A 21,051-nucleotide genomic window follows, 5' to 3' on the forward strand; every position below is an offset into this window, starting at 1 on the left:
AGCCATTCATTAAATCTTCACTCATCTCTTCCACACCTCTCCAGGATCTCTCTCTCTCTCTCTCTCTCTCTCTCTCTCTCTCTGTGAAAAGGTAAATGCAACGAGAACTGTACAGATCTCTATACAAGGCCCCACCTACAATAATAATATACTTGATGGTACATTTAAAGTAAGAATCATGGATCGACTCCACATACCAAAACAACTACTAACCAACCACTATTTTCCAAGTACAGGACCTCGACAACCATTAGATGTGCTATTTTGCACTCGTAATCTTGCACCGCATGTCACGATCTAAACTCTACAATTTCAATTTCCTCAGTCTGGATGCTTTATACTAGAGTACACACTATATCTGTCCCATGAAAACCTATCAAAGTTGGCACTTTCATGAACATGACAAAACATCCTTACTCCCCCCATCTATCGGTAGGTAAGACAAGCACGATAATACAACTCATTGAGCAGCCATGATAAAATAAGGAAAGTTGTCCATGGGGAAGTTAATGCAAATGGCTATCGTGCATCATGGGGACTAGTGTAGGCTATTATGGTAGACATGGCGAACAAGATATACACCTCAAGATCCACAAGAAGTATTGCTAAAAACTACCATATCCTTACTACATCAGTGGGGAAACAGACCTCTCTCTCTCTCTCTCTCTCTCAAACACACACACACACACACACACACACACACACACACACACACAAACACACACAAGAACTCTACAAGCTGAGACTCTAAAATGGCTTTGAAAATGAGGGCTCACTCAAATAATGAAGGCCAACACAAATTAATTCAGTAAAAATAATCACTTCATGAGCAATAGCTCCAGAGCCGTCTATCGCAACATGCCATTTAGCCTACCAAGATTGTTTCATAAAGTTCAATAAAATACCAATTAGGCCAAACTCAATCTAGCCATAACATAATAGACCAGCAACCAATATAACACTTTGTTGGCATGCATGGTAAGCGGCGGCTACGCACATCAATCCAAGGGCACAACCTACACCTAGCAGTCTAAGTTAAAACATTCATGTCCATAAACAACTTTCCGAGCCAGTGCGAGCGTTTGTCGAAGCACATTACAGGGAAAAAACAATGTTGATATGCGGCAAAGCTGACTGGCAAGCAAAAAGCAACCAGTTCAATCAGTGGTTCTGCTCATGAATCACAAGCGAACGGAACAACAGTCAGCCACAACGACAAGTGGGACCACCTCACAAGAAACAACGAACATGCCACTGCGTCAATCTCGACTGCACCACTCGTATGCAAGGAAAAAAAACACTAGCAGGAGCGAACATTGAACACCAACACAAGGCAATGCTCATTGCGTCCGCTCACACACGATTTTGTTGAGGAAGCATAGATGATTTAACCTTGTTACTTATGCATTTAAAATAGAAAGAAACATTCCTTCCCTCTATAAAGCAATGATATGCGCATGCATTAGGTAGATAAAGAGAGCATTTGTTGCTAGCAATTAATGGATGAGGGAAACCTTATCATTTATTAAGATAGACGGCCAATGCCACATCAGAGCCCTTGAACTCGTCAACAGGTCAAATAAGGGTCTGAGAGCATGAAAAAAATCGCCAGCCAAGTAAAGATAGAAAGGGAATCTATAAGGTAAGTGCACCATCTACAACATCATAAGCCACACCTTTGGAAATAAATGTACGCAAGGAAAAAAAACAACAGCAGGAGTGCACATTCAACACAAGCACAAGCCAATACTCTTGAGTGGTTCACCAGCAGGGAAAAAAACCCAGGACCAGGAATAGATATGCGACACAGACACGCAACAAGACAATACCTTCGATGAGTCTTCGAGGCAATGAAGTAGTAAATCGATTATCGTCGTACGAAAACATTAACAAAAACTGCCAGCAAGCCAGTGCAACAAACCTCCGGAGAAGTCCATGCTCTCAGCATCGCTGGGTAAGGCATTGCTTGTACTTCCTTCATTAGAAGACGCCATGACAATAGAGGAGCTCCAGCCAATAATTGGTGTAGGTACTCAAAGGCACAACACACAAGTTCTCGGAGAAATTCACACCATGCTCACAAAGCTTCGAATCCTCAAAAGCTACAACATAAGCTTCAACAAAATTCGGGAGAAGAACCCATAACCTTGCATATAATAACTACAGTCACTTTAAATTTAAATATTACAGGATATGGGAACCCACAAGGCTTCTCAAGAGGAATTGAACAGTAAATAGACAATATCCCAATAGACAACAACAGCTGAAAGCTTAGACGTTTAGACTTGCTGGCACAAAAGACACACAAATTACACAGTGCGGTTTACAATCTCATCTTGCCTTTTATAGAAGATACAAGAAGCACGTGGAGTGCGTTGCAAAATTCGTTGCAGACAAAGAACATGCTACACAAAATAATCACCGAGAAGACTGCCTTCCAAACAAGTCTCACACGGACACTTCGAATAAAGACAACACTCTGCCACTCACTGAAGACTACAGAGCTCGGCATTCAATGCACTCTCAGAAACTTTGAAACTGCAGCCTGCGCCCGCCTTCAACTTTAAAAGCGCATGAAGAACAACCGCACACGCCATATCCTCTGCCAGCAGAACCAGCGCCACGTTTTCTAGCAGCGGCACGTTGAGAAGCCTGAGAGCTGTGCGCAACCTGGACGACGATAAGACTGACAACGAATAACACTCCTTTCTTTTGCACGACCTGCAGGTTGCATCCGCCATCTCTTCTGCGCGACCTGGGCTGCCAGCGAAAAAGACTCTTTTCTTTTGCACGATGCCTTTAGTAAACCTAGACACGCGACAAGCATCGGCTCAAAAAATCCAACGACCTCACATTTGCAACAACTTTGCAATAACAACCCTATGGCCTTCCACAGGCCAATCTATACTATATATTAAGGAGATTGGTTTTCTAGTGCCACGTGTCTCAATTTCCTTTATCCGGCTAGAGTGAGGACAGTGCGCACACAGGGGGGGAGAGAGAGAGACGGCCGAAGGCCGCCGGCCACACTAGTAATAGACAGTAGATAGTATAGATGAAGAGAACGCTCCTATGCACTATGATGCATCGCTGCACCTCAATTCAAATGCATTGAGGAATCAGGATTCCATACTTCGCACGTATTTAGCAAGGGGCGGCGGAAAGTTCTGCAGGGTTACATCAGACGCGTATGGAGGCGAGTCATTTACTGCTGGAGCTCTAAGTGCAGAACACGAACGCGAAGTATCGAGGTATGGCATTTAATTCACGACCGTCTGTTTTGGGTAACTTGGGTTGATCGGCTAGCCTTTGCGCGCGTGGTTGTGTTCCGGTAGTCGTAGTTTGCGTTGATCTTCTCGTCCATTGTTTTACAGGTCGGTTTCCTGCATGATCCAGCCTTGGGCTTGCTAATGGGGTCACTTTTTGGGGACTGGCCTTCTTACAACCCCCACAATTTCAGTCAATTGAGGCCCTCTGATCCATCTCATCCTTTGGTATGTGTGTGTGTGTGTGTGTGTGAGAGAGAGAGAGAGAGAGAGAGAGAGAGAGAGAGAGAGAGAGAGAGCGCTGTTGTTTCTTGTATTTCAGCAGCTGACACCTGCAACTTATTATGCTACTCATAACAGAACAATCCCACCAGCACATCAAGGTATATGTGTGGAAGATCAGATTTTGGGTTCAAATGCTTTTATTTTCTTTACATTTTTGGATTTTTAAAACTGCAGTCATATCAACGGAGGTGAATAATATCCTGCTACGACATTTTCATCAATCATCGGAAGAAAAGGTAAAGATCAAGATAGTCAACGTGTCTTATTTGCAAAATGAGCTGTGTAACTTGCTCAATCATTAGCATTTGTCCCATGCTCCGTGTAAATAATTTGTAATAGGTTATATTGTCTTGTTGGTAATTACCGTGAGTCTATTGCTTGCACTTTCCTTTAAGGGTGAATCTAGGCTTATTAAGGATTCATCTACGTAAATAAAGTTTTTGTTCCAAGTGATCAAATGCCTTGAGGAGAGAGATTCTTTAGCTAGTCATTCAGTATTTAATCTCACACAGAAAGTCCCTACCCTATTGGACTTCCTTCGGGAATGGATTTTTAAATTTACTGCAGCTGGTTTCTACCGTGGGAGTTGAATGAGAGTGTGCTAAGGTAATGGACTGCGCGGGGTTAGGCACAAGAAAAGTCTCTCACTAGAGTTGTATGAGCAATTGCACTCCATGTATCGGATGAAGTAAGAGCTGTTCTTGAGATGAATTGAGAGATGCCATTGGCACTCATTCCCCATAAGGATGCTTTGGATTTTGGGTCTTCTCTCTGGTCCTTTTCACATTGTTCTACTGGCACAATTGTATTAAAAGTGGGTGAAAGCGAGACGGAGAGGCTATCGGGAGATGCGCGAGGTGAAGGAGTGCAGGTCTGGGCCGGGTGTAGCCAAGCGTGAGTGCAGGAGAGCAAAAGCGCTGCAGATTGAAAACAAGAGAGAGAGAGAGAGAGGGCTCGCACGATTTGGGGAATTTCCACTTTATTATAAGTGACTTTTAAAAAATGTGTCCAGGTTCAATGTGAACCTACATTGAACTTGGACAAAGTATAAAAATATACATTAAGAGGTCATTTAGGGCCTTTAACCCAACAACCTCCCACTTAAAGGCATAAATGACGCCTTGAAGCTTACCAACTCCCACTAGCTGTATGCAGTGCTCATGGTGAGCCTTAGCAAGACTCGTTGAGAACATATGTATGGTTATCCTGTGTATTGATCTTAATTAAGGTAACTAGACAATCCTCCAATACCTGACGTTTGAAGTGGTACCGCACACCTATGTGTTTGGTACGCGCATGAAACATTGCATTTTTGGCTAAATAGACAGCACTCCGGCTATCACATCACAATACTGGAGTATGAGCAAGCATGCCAAGTTCTTTTGCAAGCCTGCCGAACCAAATGGCCTCCTTTGAAGCCTCTGTGGCTGAAATGTATTCAGCTTCAGTAGTACTCAGTGCCACAATTTTCTGCAACCTAGAACACTAAGAGACTGCACCACCAGCAATAGCAAATACATTTCCACTGGTAGATTTTCTGGTATCGATGTCACCTGCCATGTCTACATCACAATATCCCTGCAACTTTAAGTCACTTTTGCCATAACAAATACACTGTGATTGTGTACCTCACAAATATCTCAGAATGCATTTGACAGCTTCCCAATGCGCTTTGCCAGGATTTGACATGTATCGACTAACAACTCCCACTGCATAAGCAATGTCAGGACGAGTGACAACCATAGCATACTTAAGAGAACCACACGCTGATGCATAAGGGATTCCCTTCATTGCTTTCAATGCCACCTCATCCTTTTGGCAATTTGCTTTGATAAGCTTAGTGTATGGAGGTAAAGGTACTCCAAGAGGCTTAGCATTAGCCATATTAAATCTGTCAAGTACTTCTGCAATGTACTTTTTTTGAGATAAAAACAACAATTTTAGCTTTTTATCTCTTTTAATAGGCATGCCCAAAATATGCTCTGCATCACCCAAATCCTTTATAGCAAATGCTGAATTTAGCCTACGCTTTAGAGCATCAAGACTAGTCTTATGTTTCCCGGCAAACAACATGTCATCAACATAGAGAACAAGTATGATGGGACTACCATCTTCATCCCTTTTCGTATACAAACAATGGTCTGCTTGGTTGCATTTAAAGCCTTGAGTCAGCATATTAGTGTCAAACTTCGTATACCACTGCCGTGATGATTGTCTCAAACCATACAGAGCCCTTTTCAGTTTACATACTAGTTCCTCACCTGAAGGAACTACAAAACCTTTAGGTTGTTTCATGTATGTCCTCTTCAATGTCACCATGCAAAAACGCTGTCTTTACATCCATTTGATTCAATTCCAAATCAAGCACCACAATGAGAGCAAAAAGGGCACGTAACGTTGTAAGCTTTATAATAGGAAAAAAGATTTCTTGAAAATCAATTCATTCTTTGTGTGCATATCCTTTTGCAACCAATCTTACCTTGTACTTGGATTTTTCATCCACAATCTTAATCTTGTACACCCATTTGTTAGGAAGAGCCTTTCTCCCTTTAGGCAATGGCACAAGATCCCAAGTCTCATTTGCATACAATGATTTCATTTCCTCGTCCATTGCAAGCTCCCACTTACTGCTCGACTCACATGACTTAGCCTCTTTATAAGTAAGAGGTTCACCCTCATCTGACAACATTACATGATGCAAAGAGGGATTAAATCTCTGCGGTTGCCTTCTCAAACGAGTTGACCAGCGTACACAATGATCTACATTCTCAGGCAACGGTTCTACATCATGAGGCAACTCATTTTCAGCTCTATCATGCTGCTAAAAATCATTTTCAGTCAATTCAGGTGGCTGTCCATCCTCATTAGGAGCATCAATATCATGTCCTACCTCTTCTGGCTCAAGGTTAACCGGTTGATTATCAATTTCAGCTTGCGGTAATGCATCATGAGGCTCTTTTTCAACATCAATGGGTGGCACGAAAGTGTGAAATCTGATTGTTTTCTTGTCAGAATCAGATTTTGTAGCATTCTTAAGCAATTTTGTCTCATTGAACACTATATCTCGGCTGCGAATTACCTTTCTAATTTGTGGTAACCACACTATAGTCCATGTCACCTTCTTCCTCATAACCTAAGAAGACTCCTTTAATGGACTTCATATCAAGCTTTGTTCTCAAGTCATTGCGTACATGAACAAAAGTTTCGCAACCAAATACTTTCAAATGATCATAAGAAGCAGGTTTGCCAGACAAAACCTTCTCTGGAATGTCATTTTTTCAGCGTACTATTTGGAGAGCGATTGCAAATATGGACTGCAGTTTTTAATGCCTCCCCCCAAAACTCTTGGGCAAGATTAGCGGTGGACAACATGCAACGCACTCTTTCACATAAAGTACGGTTGTACCTCTCAACCACACCATTCGAAGACGGATTATAAGGGATTGTCAACTCCTTTTTGATCCCATTATCATGACAAAAACGCTGAAATTCAGCAGATACATATTCTCCTCCATTGTCCGACCAGAGACATTTAAGCTTAGCACTCTTTTGAGTAGTGACAAAAGCATGAAACTTCTTAAAAGCATTAAAAGTCTCACTCTTACTTTTCAACAAATGCATCCATCCTTTCCTAATACAATCATCAATAAATGTAACAAAATACAATGCATCACAAAAAGACTTAACACGCATAGTGCATACATCGGAGTGAATAAGATCGAGGATTAGCTTTGAAAGAGACACCAGAGTAATAAGAAGATTTCTTTGTCTTTTCATAAAGACAATCGTTACAAAAATCTAAAATCTAAGTTTTTGCCTTTTACATGAACCCTCTTCAAAGAGGAAAGCACATCAATACCCTTTTGGCTCATATGGCCAAGTCTCTTATGCCACAATTCCATATGTGAAGCAACTTCAGCAATAGCAAGAAACTTGCCAGGCAAAGCTTTACATCGAAGATAGTACAAAGTACTTCTTTTAGACCCTTTTGCAACAAGCATAGAGCCCTTAAGCAACTTCCATGAACCCCCAGCAAAGATGGTAGTATAACCATGTGCATCTAACTGGCCAACTGATAGCAAACTTTTCTGAATGCTTGGTACAAACCTTACATTATTCAATACAAGCTCTTGACCATTATTAAGAGCCAAACGTATGGTACTCATTCCCTCAATATTGCAAGCAAAATTATCACCAAGGTACACCTTGCCATAATTGCCTGCAGCATATGTAGCAAAACACTCTAGAGATGGAGTCACATGGAAAGAGGCACAAGAATCTACTATCCAAGTCTGTGATAGGCTATCATTAGCACTAAACAATGCATCAATGACATCTTTCTTCGAGATAAGCATATCTTCTGCATTAGCTATCACCAAATTTGAGGGGCATGAAGCTGCAATCAAAATTTCCTCAACGTCTGACAACTCTCAATGACCACACTAGAGGATACATTTGCATTTTCAGCATCCTTGGAGGAATCACCTACTGATTTTTCCCCTTTCTTCTCATCTTCCTTCTTCTTCTCTTGCGCTTCCTTCTTTCTATCCCGCTCTTTCTTAAAATACCTGCAATCGGGTTTCTTGTGACCCTTTCTGTGTCACAAAGTGATGATGTGGCTGCCCGAAACTGTCACAAAGTGATGACGTGGCGGACAGCCGAAACCCTAAAATTCTTGCAAACCCTAATTTTTGCCAGAAACCCTAAATTCCGGAAATCGCGGAGGCAGATTATTAAATTTTTTTTTTTGTGGAAAATGATGAGTGACGCGAATTTTGCTTTTGCTTTAAAAAAAAAAAAAAGAGAAAAGACTCTCTAAGAGAGAGAGAGAACTGATGCTTTTGATTTTAAAAGCTTTTGGGGCTTTGCTTTTGGGCATCCCTTGTAACCTTTAAATTAGTGGTGAGGGCCTCACTTCTCAGAGCATCTGGACGCAGAGTCTGAGAGTGAAACCCTAACCGCTCTCTTGTACTTTGATGATTGATTAATATAAAAAGAAATACCGAAAGGGGCGCCAGTCTTTGGGGCCAATATCTCTAGGCACGGAACTCCGCCGGGCCACTGTGAATTGTTTTGAAGTGGTTATTTGGTGTTGTCGCGGTTGATTCTTGACTTGGAGTGTCCAAGTCTGTTACAGTGGTATCAGAGCACGGCCGATTTCTCTTCTACGGGAAATCCGATCCCCGAATTTTTTTCCGCGGCACCTATGGCTTCAGGCAATGATCAGTCGACTCCCTCTGCATCTGGAGATGCGGGCTGGGATCACAACGAAGATTCAGGCAGAGAGTATGGCCCGCCTTGGCCTACTTGGGCGGAGCGGCGAGAGATAGAGCGTCGCCAGTTGATCGGCGATGCAACAAAGATGATGCTCAATTTTGCCAAGGACCCGAAGATGGCAAAATATATGAACCAGACCTCTTTGGAAGAGGTACAGATGGAGTGGCAGAGAACCACAACACCACTCCCGAAACCTGCTCTCAAGAAACCTTCTGCCTCCAAGAAATATACGGAGAAGGAACTGGAGAACGTGGTTGATGCACGGATTGCTCAGCTTTTTGACACGCAAAAGAAAGCCAAAAAGCACGGCAAAAAGGCACTGACTTCCCGGGATATTTAGGTCGTCGGTCGACATTTGACAAGGCAAAGAAATTGAAGAAGTGCGTCAAGTTTGAAGACCTACCTAGTTCTTCTTCTTCTTCTTCTGACAGTTCTTCTAGCTCCTCGGATTCGAGCGAAGAAGACAGAAAAGGTAAAAAGCGAAGCAAGAAGCAACGCTTTGGAAAGGGCAAGAGAAAGGCAAAGAAGGCTAAATCTTGCCCAGAGACTCACAGTTCTACTGAGGACTCGTCTACAGACAGCTCAGATTCCGATGACGGAAAGTTTTATGCGAACAAGAAGAATTTTTACAAAGCCAATCAGTATGACTTTCTCGAAGATAAAAGCAAGAAAGTCCGAGAGTTTAAGGAAGGTGGCCACTCGATCAAGTGTGATACTTTTCAGGATACTCAGATGCTTCGAAGGCTTTGTCTTTTATTCAGCAGTTTGACATCGCTTTCGCGGGAGGACGCTATTCAGAGCACTCCAAGATTCAGAGAGCTACCTCTTACCTTAAGGGGAATGCTCGTACTTGGTGGTCCACGCTTCTTTTAACAAGAGTGCGCCAGTTAAATGGCTGAAATTTAAGAAGCTTTTTATTTCTTCTTGGTTGACGCAAGAATATGAACGAGATGTATGAGCTGCTTGGAACCATCTTCGGATGACCAAGAAAGATACAATCAATGCTTATTGTGAAAGATTCTGGAGCTCTTTTCTACCCGCCTCTTCATTCAAGAAGATCTCGTTCAGAGAACAGATTGAGCGGTTTACCTTGGGTCTACCTACAGAGATCCGAGATCATTGCTTGGAACAGAAGTCAGCTTCTATTCAGGAGTTGATGAGTCATGCGAAGCGGGGCTTTGCCATTCACTCTGGCAGTTTGACCTACCCCACAGATAAGGCCATGACACAACGAGCCGAACAGACTTCTGGGAATGAAAGTAGAATGAAAAAGAGCAACCTAGAGAAAAAAAAGGATACACGACCTGAAACCGGCCCGTAGGGCGGTAGGCGTTGGCTTTCACTCGAAATTCTTTACTTAAACACACACACAGAGCACTTTGCAAAGGAGACCTGTAACGAGAATTAACACTTCAATACACACACGGCTCGGAATCTAGAATGCTCCGAGCAGACGCCGACAACCTGTAGGCCCCAAAATTGGCGCCCCTTTCGGTATTTCTTTATTCTTTAGGAGGGTAAATTACAAGGTAAGGTCCTGGGAATCCTTCACGTGTATCCACCTAGATACCATTTGATTTGGCCAAATTTCGGCAGCATAACAGCCCCAAAACTTGCGCGAAACCAATTCCCCTGCTGGAACTCGCTTGCACTGTCGTATACCCTCTGATTCCTGTCCAAAAACAGTAAATTCAGCACGCTGTATTTACTGGTTTTTGCCCTGTTTTCAGCCCCAAACAGTCCCCTAACTGTCCTTTGCCAGTGGGGCACGATTCCCAATGATCCTGGCGTCCGTACGGCTGAAAAACAGTGAATTTACAGCGCATACACAGCGCTGATTTTGCACCTGTACGGTGAGGTTATGACCCTCACGAGTGCTTGCTTTGGAGTAGCAGTTAGCTACCCCTGTTCCTGCTCAAGGAGGCTCTTGCCTCAGCACAAAAGCATGAACCCACACAACTGTACATCAGTCAAATGAGGAGCCCTCTTGTGGGGCATCACATAACTGCACGTAGGGGAGAGAGAGAGCAGTATGTAGCGTGCGGGGCATCACTCCCGTCACCATACTGTGCATAGAGGGCAAGGTAAGCATTCCATAGCTTCTGTACCTGTTGCAATCCGCCTGTGGCTGAAAATGGCGCCCCCTTTGATGATATGCAGCTCGTTTTTGCCTCCCAGAGTGGCAGAATCGCTCACAAGCTGACACGTCGCCCAATTTTCGAGTTTGGGCTTTCCCTGCTAAAAATATCTCAACTGGTGCGTCAGTTGACTTCGCGGCAGAGTTGTAAAGTGTTCCCCTAGTCATACCGAAGGTAATGACGCGAACACATTTCGTGGCCCAAAATAGCAGTTCCCTAAATTTTAGGAGATGCTTCCGTTGGGCTCCCACTGGTCTTCTGACCATCTATCCTCATTGGGACCGCATCCAAAAAATGCAATGTGGCCCAACTGTCGGATACTTTTGGTTGGTAGTCCCACCTTGACTTTACGCCTTAATTGAGTTCACTTCCTAGTATCCACCAACTTGCTAAGTGCGACGGGGGGACCTATATGATCTTGCTCTGAGCCTAGACATCCTCTTACCATACGAATTCCAGTGCCGACCACTTCCCGTCTGCGGGTGAATCTACCGTTCACATTGGCCATACAATGTCCGACTGTTTGCTACTTCAAAAAGAGGGTCTCAAAATAAATAAAATAAATTCCATTGGAAAGAAACCAACAACCAAGGTTAGCAGTTGCCACATCTCTGTGACATGGTTAATAACTGCCACGTCCTCGTGACATACCCTCCTCTTGAAATCGCAAACGTCCTCGATTGCATACCATAAATACACGCCACTGATGATCTTGTGCTATTAACACTCTTTTATCATCGCATGTATCCGCAAGAAAGGTCGTAACATACATAGATACAAATGACTTAATGAGGCCTTCATACTTTTGCCATTTCCATCTATGGCACTGAATTCATATGTACATTTGATGTACTAGCTCTATCATTACCCCTCCTTTGCACACGTTGGGTTGGGGCATAAGTAGGCTGTAACCCAAAGGCTTCAAGGTAAAGCTGCAATACATTTGGTGACTCTGACAGTTCATGCTCTTCCATCCACTTTGCATCCATAGGTGGATAGTTCTTGAACTTCACCAAATAACGTCTTGCAACTTGTCCTTTAACTTTTCTGTCCTTATGTGCCAAAACTTGCTCAGGTACCAAGATCTCATCAAGTTCCTCAACTTCTGGCTGATCCTCAACTGGCATATGTTCTGGCACATCACCCACGAAGGGTCTTAGAAGACTCACGTGAAACGCATTATGAATCTTCCACGCATCAGGCAGTTTCAGCCTGTAAGCCACATCGCTGATCTTGTCAAGCACTTGAAAAGGCCCATAGTAACGCATGCTGAGCTTAGGAAACAGCCGTTCCTTGCCCTTCATCTTCTTTAACCTTGCCTTTTCGAACCTTAGCAGAACCCAATCACCAGGTGATAGTAGCAATTCACGACGGTGACGATCAGCAGCCTTTTTCTGTTTTGCCTGAGTCTTCTCCAAGGCAACTTTAATCTTCTTATACATCTCATCCATGTTCTCAACATATCGATCTGCCTCAAAGATCTTGTCCTTTGTATGCAAAATGGGAGGAACCTTTTTGCCGCCTTCAACAATTTCAAAAGGTGCTTTGCCAGTAGACGAATGCACCGTATTATTGTACGCATACTCAAGCATAGGCAAATACTGTTCCCACTTGCCCTTATTATCTGACACATAGCATTTCAACAGATCTAAGACAGTAGAATTGGCCTCTTCTGACTGTCCATCAGTTTGTGGATGAAACGAAGACGAGAACTTGAGCGTAGTACCCATGTTCTCAAACAATCCTCTCCAGAACAAACTGGTCATGCGAGGATCACGATCACTGATAATCGATTGTGGCATACCATGGTGCCATCTGATCAGATTTTATCTTCTTCCTGACAGGGATAAAATGGGCCTGCTTGCTGAACCTGCAGATAATGGTCCATATACCATCATTCCCTGTTGGTGTCCTTGGAAGATCAAAGATAAAGTCCATAGCAATGCTTTCCCATGGCTTATCCGGAATCGGCAGCGGTTGTAACAACCCTGGTGCCTTTTGCCTGTCAAACTTGACCTTTTGGCAAACTATGCATGCTCGCACAAAGGCATCCACATCTCTCCTCAAGGTAGGCCAATAGAAGAACGTCTCTACCGCTTTAACTGTTGCATCAATGCCACGATGCCCTGCATACGGTGGGACATGACTCTCTTCCATGACCTTATGTCGCAGTGGCCTAGTGACACAAAGTCTGCCATGCATCATTATAAAACCATCTCTGAGGAGGTAGTGCTCGTGATGTTGCCCCTCTTGTAACTGTTCAAAGATCCTTGCAAAATCTTCATCAGCAATATACTGTTCCTTCATGTCATCTAACTCATGATGATAAGGAATTGACACAGCTGAAATTTGTGGCTTTCTTGATAACGCATCAGCCACAACATTCTTCTTACCTTCCACATGCATAATCTGGAAGTGGAACATGGAAAGAATGTTTGCCCATCGCATATGCTTTTCGGATAACTTTGACTGTGTCAAGAAGTATCGCAAGGTCTGATGATCTGTTTGGACAACAAAATCAGCATCAAGAGGTAGTGCTTCCAGTTAGAAAGCGCATGAATCACGGCCAAGAGCTCTTTCTCATAGACTTGCATAGTCCTCTCTGGCCCTTGCAAAATTCGGCTTTCATAGGCTACTACCCGTCCATCTTGCATTAGCACTGCTCCGATGCTATTGCCACACGCGTCACACTGGACCACAAATGACTTCTTGAGATCTGGCAAAACAATAACTGGATCTGAAGTCAACTTTTCCTTTAAGAGACTAAAAGCTGAAATTTCTTTTTGGGTCCATCTGAAAGTGACCTCTTTCTTTTGCAATGCGTGAAGAGGCGATGCTATCTCTGCAAAATTTCTGATAAACCTTCTATAGTAGGAACACAATCCCAAGAAGCTTCTGACATCGTGCACAGTCTTCAAGTCTGGCCATGTCTTGATAGCTTCGACCTTTACGGGATCCATTCTAACACCATCCTTTGAGACTATGTGGCCCAGAAAGTGGATCTCTTCGAGGAAGAATTCACTTTTCTTAGGATTGACAAGTAACCTGTGACTGCGCAGCTCTTCGAACACAATGGTCAAGTGACGCCTATGCTCCTCTTCATTCTTCGAATACACAATCATGTCATCGAAGAATGTTCCAACAAACTGTTGATGCGAGCGGAAAATCCGGTCCATCATTCTGTTGAACGTGGCAGGAGCATTTGTTAGCCCAAACGGCATCACTAGAAACTCATAAAGACCAAATGTCGTTCTAAACGCAGTCTTGTGCACATCCTCTGGGCTTATACGAATCTGATGGTACCCACTCTTCAGGTCTATCCTGCTGAAAATTGCAGCACCCTCTAAACGATCGAGAATATCATCAATGCGAGGAATAGGGAACCTATTCTTGATGGTATTCTTATTCAACGCACGGTAATCAATACACATGCGCCATGAGCCATCCTTCTTCTGCACTAGGAGCATTGGGGAGCAAAAGGGTGAAGAACTAGGCTGAATCAGCCCCTTCTCTAATAACTCCTCAACCTGGCCCATAATCTCTTTCTGCTGCGCCGCACTAACCCTGTAGGGAGGTCTATTTGGTGGGCTACACCCTGGCACCAAATCTATCCGATGGTCCTCAGGTCTCTCTGGCGGCAATTGCGACGGTAATGAATCAGAAAAACAGTCACTAAACTTTTGCAAAAATGCTGACCTTTCTTTATCTAACACAGATAAATTTGACTGATCCCTATCTGAGACATCACGTGCAAAAATCAAGTACACAGAAAGATGATTCTTTATTACAGAAGTGATAGCAGAAGCAGATACAATAGGGACTGACTCTTTTAAGCTTAACATCCAAGATGTGAGTTTTGCCCCTATGCTGTACAGTGATCTTTTTGTTGTAGGCATCCAAGACTCCATGCACTCGGAACATCCACGGGATCCCCAACAAGGCGTCACAACCTTCCAGCGGCATGATGTAAAACTCTTCAGTGTCCACATACGACTGAATATGCAGACGCACTTTTCCAATGATGGGAGTAACACACTCTGAGTGGCCAGGACATGCCAACCCTGCCTCTGCTGTGTACCCCATCTCTTCAGCTTTGATGCAGAGCTTCATAGCTAACTTTGGTGAGATAAAGTTGGCTTTGGCACCTGGATCAAAGAAGATGAGTGCTGTCTGATCCCTAACTTTACCCCATGCCCTGCATAACTCACTGGCATCTGTGCTGGGCCTGTCACCCACCATGTCTGGCACTAAACCTGCCGTGGGTTTTGGCTTCTTGCCTTTCTGGTCTTCTTTATCCTCTGAGTCAGCTGGCCTTTTCCTTTGTGGACAATTGATAGAAAAGTGACCAGGCTGCTCGCATATAAAGCATTTGTTCTCAGCCATTAGGACCTTCTTTTCCTCGAGCGACTTGCGCACAAAAGGCTTCCTTTTCTGTTTCTTTGCCTGCGCTCCAGAAGTCCCAGCTGAATCCTTGTCCTTGGTGGGCTTTTCTGACCCCTGTGACGCATCAGGAGCCGTCTTCACAAAGGGCTTCTTCGCTGAATTTTTCTTTTGCTGCCCTCCTTTATCACTGCTCGGAAATCCACTGTCCTCTCCTTTCAACAGGGCAAGACCAGTGTTCGCAACTTCCATAAGCTGAGTAAGGGTAGCCACTCTATTCTTTGTACAGTAATCGCGAAGCCCTTTAGGCAACCCACAACAATACTTCTCTATCTGCTCTGTCAGTGGCACAAATCTGTAGGAGGTCACTGAGAGTAATGCTTTACAAAACCTCCTATTGTACTCCAGCAAGCTCTTGCACGAAGCTGAAGTAAGCTGGTGCCAATCTGTCAGGACATCGGCTTCAAATTCATTTGATAGCCAAGCAGATGCAAACATAGCCAAGCAGATGCAAACATTTGCTTGAAGTAAACCCAAGTGGCGGGTGCCTGTCCTTGCATTAACAATGTCGTCCACCAGGTAAGCGCATTGTCCTTTAAGAAAGTGGCAGCTTTCCTGACCTTCGAGGCCTCTGTAAAATTCCCTCCCGCATAAGCTGTATCAAACTGCTGGAGGAAAGTGAGTGCCTTTGTCTTGTCCTCGAAACCACTGAAGGTACTGAACTTTATTGCTGCACCACCCTCTTTGTAAGCCTTCGGCTTCTCTAGTGCCCCCAAATTGTCATACGGAATGGTCTGCAACATGGGCACTGTACTAGGCATGATCGGCACGTGTTGGCCATTCACATTTTGCGTCAAAGGTGCGATATCTGGCTGCTGTCCAGAAAAACCAGCCATGCCAAAATGACCCTGTGGCACCCCAAACTGGCCCTGGTTGCCGTGGAAACCTTGCTGCATGCCGATAGTACCATACATGGGGTTTGGCATGATGCCTTGCATACCCCCGAACACTGTTCCTGGCATGTACGGCTGACTTCCAGATGCATAACCAGCCATACTTTGGAACACTGATCCACCCCCAAAATACCCAGGATGTACCGTGGGTGGTGGAAAAACTGAGTGCATAGCCTGGTATCCAGCTCCCTGTCCATTCAAGACAGCATGCTGGCTCTGAAAGGTGGCGGGCTGAACTGGCATAACCTGTGGAATAGGCGTTCTAGCCACCTGTTCAAGCACGGGAGGAACCTGCTTTGGAGCCCCCGACTCCGCAACATGCGAGTGTTCCCTTTCCTCCTGCGCCTCATGAAGTACCTGGGCTTGAGCTTCAATAAGCTCCGTACGCGGCGTAGGTTGCCTATTTTGCTGTTGCACTGGTGGCGCTTGCAAGAATTCCATAAACCTCGGATTCTGCACCAGCTGCGAAAAGACATTCACCGCGGCAACTAACTGAGTCTTAAACGCATCATCCTCAAGTTGCCCTGTCATAAAGCCCTGTACTACTGGAGGGACATTCACGTTGACAGGAGGTACAGACTGACGTGGCCGTGAGCTCTCGCCAATCTCAAAAACCATAGGAATCTCCTGCCTGTCCTTTGGAGAGGAACCCTCTTCCATAATTCCCTTCCCCTTGTCGGCCATAGTGTAATCCCCGTGTTCTTGCACTGTGTGTCTTTACCCTGAACAATCCAGGCTCACTCTTTGAAGAAAAAGTGATTGATATCCCGGCAACGGAACCATGAAACCGGCCCGTAGGCCGGTAGGCGTTGGCTTTCACTCGAAATTCTTTACTTAAACACACACACAGAGCACTTTGCAAAGGAGACCTGTAACGAGAATTAACACTTCAATACACACACGGCTCGGAAGCTAGAATGCTCCGAGCAGACGCCGACAACCTGTAGGCCCCAAAATTGGCGCCCCTTTCGGTATTTCTTTATTCTTTAGGAGGGTAAATTACAAGGTAAGGTCCTGGGAATCCTTCACGTGTATCCACCTAGATACCATTTGATTTGGCCAAATTTCGGCAGCATAACAGCCCCAAAACTTGCGCGAAACCAATTCCCCTGCTGGAACTCGCTTGCACTGTCGTATACCCTCTGATTCCTGTCCAAAAACAGTAAATTCAGCACGCTGTATTTACTGGTTTTTGCCCTGTTTTCAGCCCCAAACAGTCCCCTAACTGTCCTTTGCCAGTGGGGCACGATTCCCAATGATCCTGGCGTCCGTACGGCTGAAAAACAGTGAATTTACAGCGCATACACAGCGCTGATTTTGCACCTGTACGGTGAGGTTATGACCCTCACGAGTGCTTGCTTTGGAGTAGCAGTTAGCTACCCCTGTTCCTGCTCAAGGAGGCTCTTTCCTCAACACAAAAGCATGAACCCACACAACTGTACATCAGTCAAATGAGGAGCCCTCTTGTGGGGCATCACATAACTGCACGTAGGGGAGAGAGAGAGCAGTATGTAGCGTGCGGGGCATCACTCCCGTCACCATACTGTGCATAGAGGGCAAGGTAAGCATTCCATAGCTTCTGTACCTGTTGCAATCCGCCTGTGGCTGAAAATGGCGTCCCCTTTGATGATATGTAGCTCGTTTTTGCCTCCCAGAGTGGCAGAATCGCTCACAAGCTGACACGTCGCCCAGTTTCCGAGTTTGGGCTTTCCCTGCTAAAAATATCTCAACTGGTGCGTCAGTTTACTTCGCGGCAGAGTTGTAAAGTGTTCCCCTAGTCATACCGAAGGTAATGACGCGAACACATTTCGTGGCCCAAAATAGCAGTTCCCTAAATTTTAGGAGATGCTTCCGTTGGGCTCCCACTGGTCTTCTGACCATCTATCCTCATTGGGACCGCATCCAAAAAATGCAATGTGGCCCAACTGTCGGATACTTTTGGTTGGTAGTCCCACCTTGACTTTACGCCTTAATTGAGTTCACTTCCTAGTATCCACCAACTTGCTAAGTGCGACGGGGGGACCTATATGATCTTGCTCTGAGCCTAGACATCCTCTTACCATACGAATTCCAATGCCGACCACTTCCCGTCTGCGGGTGAATCTACCGTTCACATTGGCCATACAATGTCCGACTGTTTGCTACTTCAAAAAGAGGGTCTCAAAATAAATAAAATAAACCCCATTGGAAAGAAACCAACAACCAAGGTTAGCAGTTGCCACATCTCTGTGACATGGTTAATAACTGCCACGTCCTCGTGACACGACCCAAGCTTACTCCTGAGGAGAGAGCTCGCTTCATCAGAGAGGGGAAGTGCTTTGGATGCGGGGAACATGGACATATCTCCGCAGAGTGCCCTGATAAGGCACAGAAAGAACAGAATGATAAAGACGACGACAGGCCTAAGAGTTTTAGAGCAGCTGAGGAATGTGGCAAAAAAGGCAGATAGAAAAGTAGAACTGGTACCACATGGCGTGGGACTTTCACCGAATCAAATGAATGAAAGTACAAACTTTGCCGCTTTTTTTTGGAGCAAAGTGAAGGATCAGGAAGCTCTTTTGAAGGAGCCAAGGCCAACTTCTTTTCACTTGGAATTGGCGGCTCGATTTGGAACTACGCCCGACAGACTGACGCCACAGGCGGAGGTAGTTCGACTGGCACCCGGATGGGATGTTGCCATTACACCGAGCATTGGCAAACTTCGTTTGCAATGACAGGGGTGTTCAGGGCACGCGAGTGACGTTCTACTTGGGATCCCTTGGTACCAGAAGAACTACGCCGTGGTTGACTACCGGGCCGAGAAAGCGACTTTGATAAATGAAGGGCTTAGAGATTGTACTTGATGAACTTCAGTTTTCTTACTCATTCTTTTGGGAGAACTGAACGATGGATAAAAGTTGAAAATGTTTTGACCTGAAGAAAAGAACGCCAAGATTTTTTTTCTCCACGCTCATGCCGATTGCTTTTGAGAGGGCCTGAAGATCATACCATTGATCTGAAATCTGGAAGCACGCCACCGAATCGGCCACCTTATCGTGTGAGCCGAGTACAAAATGAAAAGATTATGAACTCAGTGAAAGACCTCTTGGAAAAGGGTCTTGTCCAGCCTAGTACTTCACCGTATTGCTCTCCAGTGTTGTTGGTTTTGAAGAAAGACGGATCTTGGAGAATGTGCATCGATTATAGCACTCTCAACGAAATCACCATCAAGAACAGATTTCCGATTCCTAGGATCGATGATATACTCGACAGGTTACAGGGATCCTCGTGCTTTAGCACGATTGACTTGAAGAGTGGATATCATCAGATCAGGATAGCGCCAGGAGATGTCTACAAGACAGCTTTTCGGACGACTTTTGGGTTATTTGAGTTTTTGGTGATGCCTTTTGGCTTAACCAATGCTCCTGCGACATTTAACCGGATGATGGATAGGATTTTTCGAGAGTACAGGCTATTTGTTGGCACTTTCTTTGACGACATCATTGTTTTCTCGAAGAATGAGGCAGAACATAGAGATCATCTGCTTCAAGTCTTTCAGGCATTACGAGATCACACATTAGTGATTAATGCTAAGAAAAGTGAATTTTTCCTACTAGAGATACACTTTTTGGGACACATTGTGTCAACAGCAGGAGTGCAAATGAACTCGGCCAAGATAGAGACTATCCGTGATTGGCCCGATTTGAGGAATGTCCATGAAGCTAGAAGCTTCTTGGGACTGTGTTTGTACTACAGGCGGTTCATACGAAAGTTTGCAGAGGTTGCTTCCCCTTTGCATACCTTGACACAGAAAGGAGTACCTTTTTCGTGGGGACCCACAGAGGTGATTGCCTTTCAGACATTGAAAGAGAAATTCACTACAGGACCAGATTTGACTTTGTCGGACTTGCAGAAGTCATTTGAAGTATTTTGTGATGCTTGTGGTCGTAGTCTGGGTGCGGTCTTGATGCAAGAAGGCCATGTCATAGCTTACGAGAGTCGTTTGTTCTCTAGGCCGGAGATGACAACACTGATTTATGAGAAAGAGCTTTTGGCGGTTATCCATGCTCTTACTCAGTGGCGGCATTACCTACTCGAAGCGGATTTTACTGTCTTTACAGACCATCAGAGTTTGCGCTACTTCTTGTCACAGAAGCAGCTTTCGGAAAAGTAGATGCGGTGGGCAAACATCTTGTCACAGTTCCACTTCAAGATTGTCCATGTGCAGGGACAAAAGAATGTAGTGGCAGATGTTTTGTCTCGGAAACCGTTGGTTCTGGCTATTTCCGCGATACATCATAGGAGCTTCGAGGATATGATCGATCAGTGTGCCACAGATACAGATTTTGCAGATATTTTCACACGGATACGGGATGGGGAGACAATAGCTGGATACTCCCTTCGGGAAGGCTACTTGATGAAAAAGACTATGTTGTGCGTTACACAGCCGTTGAGGGAAAAGGTTATGACTGATTGCCACTGTCCACCTTTTACGGGTCACCGCGGCATTGCTACCACCATGAAAGGGGTAGAGAGAGATTTCTTTTGGCGGAGACTGAAGAAGGATATGGAAGAGCTTGTGCGCAGTTGCTTGGTATGCCAGAAAGTCAAGTTTGACAGGCATAAGGCACAGGGATTGTTACAGCCTTTACCCATACCCACCCGCCCCTGGGAAAATATTGAAATGGATTTCATTTTTTTGATCTCCCGAGAATACAGAATGATCACGATGATTTTCCAATTACATGGCACGCCTGAGACGATTGTCTCCGA

At 44.7% G+C, this 21,051-nt stretch overlaps 1 protein-coding gene across 1 annotated transcript in view; it reads left to right on the plus strand.

The window, feature by feature from the left end:
- Nucleotides 1-3,057: 3,057 nt before the first annotated feature.
- The window catches only part of LOC147429373 (DET1 complexing ubiquitin ligase), a 35,746-nt gene continuing 17,752 nt past the window's right edge, over nucleotides 3,058-21,051 (plus strand). Inside the window, exons 1-5 of the mRNA XM_086495681.1 lie at nucleotides 3,058-3,140; nucleotides 3,230-3,251; nucleotides 3,375-3,494; nucleotides 3,589-3,649; nucleotides 3,726-3,787. Of these exons, the coding sequence (XP_086351807.1) occupies nucleotides 3,073-3,140; nucleotides 3,230-3,251; nucleotides 3,375-3,494; nucleotides 3,589-3,649; nucleotides 3,726-3,787 (333 nt within the window). The 5' untranslated portion in view covers nucleotides 3,058-3,072. The remainder of the gene's footprint in view (nucleotides 3,141-3,229; nucleotides 3,252-3,374; nucleotides 3,495-3,588; nucleotides 3,650-3,725; nucleotides 3,788-21,051) is intronic.

The sequence above is a fragment of the Adiantum capillus-veneris genome, chromosome 22 (genome assembly GCF_014529385.1).
Source record: "Adiantum capillus-veneris isolate H3 chromosome 22, ASM1452938v2, whole genome shotgun sequence".
NCBI classification, from domain to species: domain Eukaryota; kingdom Viridiplantae; phylum Streptophyta; class Polypodiopsida; order Polypodiales; family Pteridaceae; genus Adiantum; species Adiantum capillus-veneris.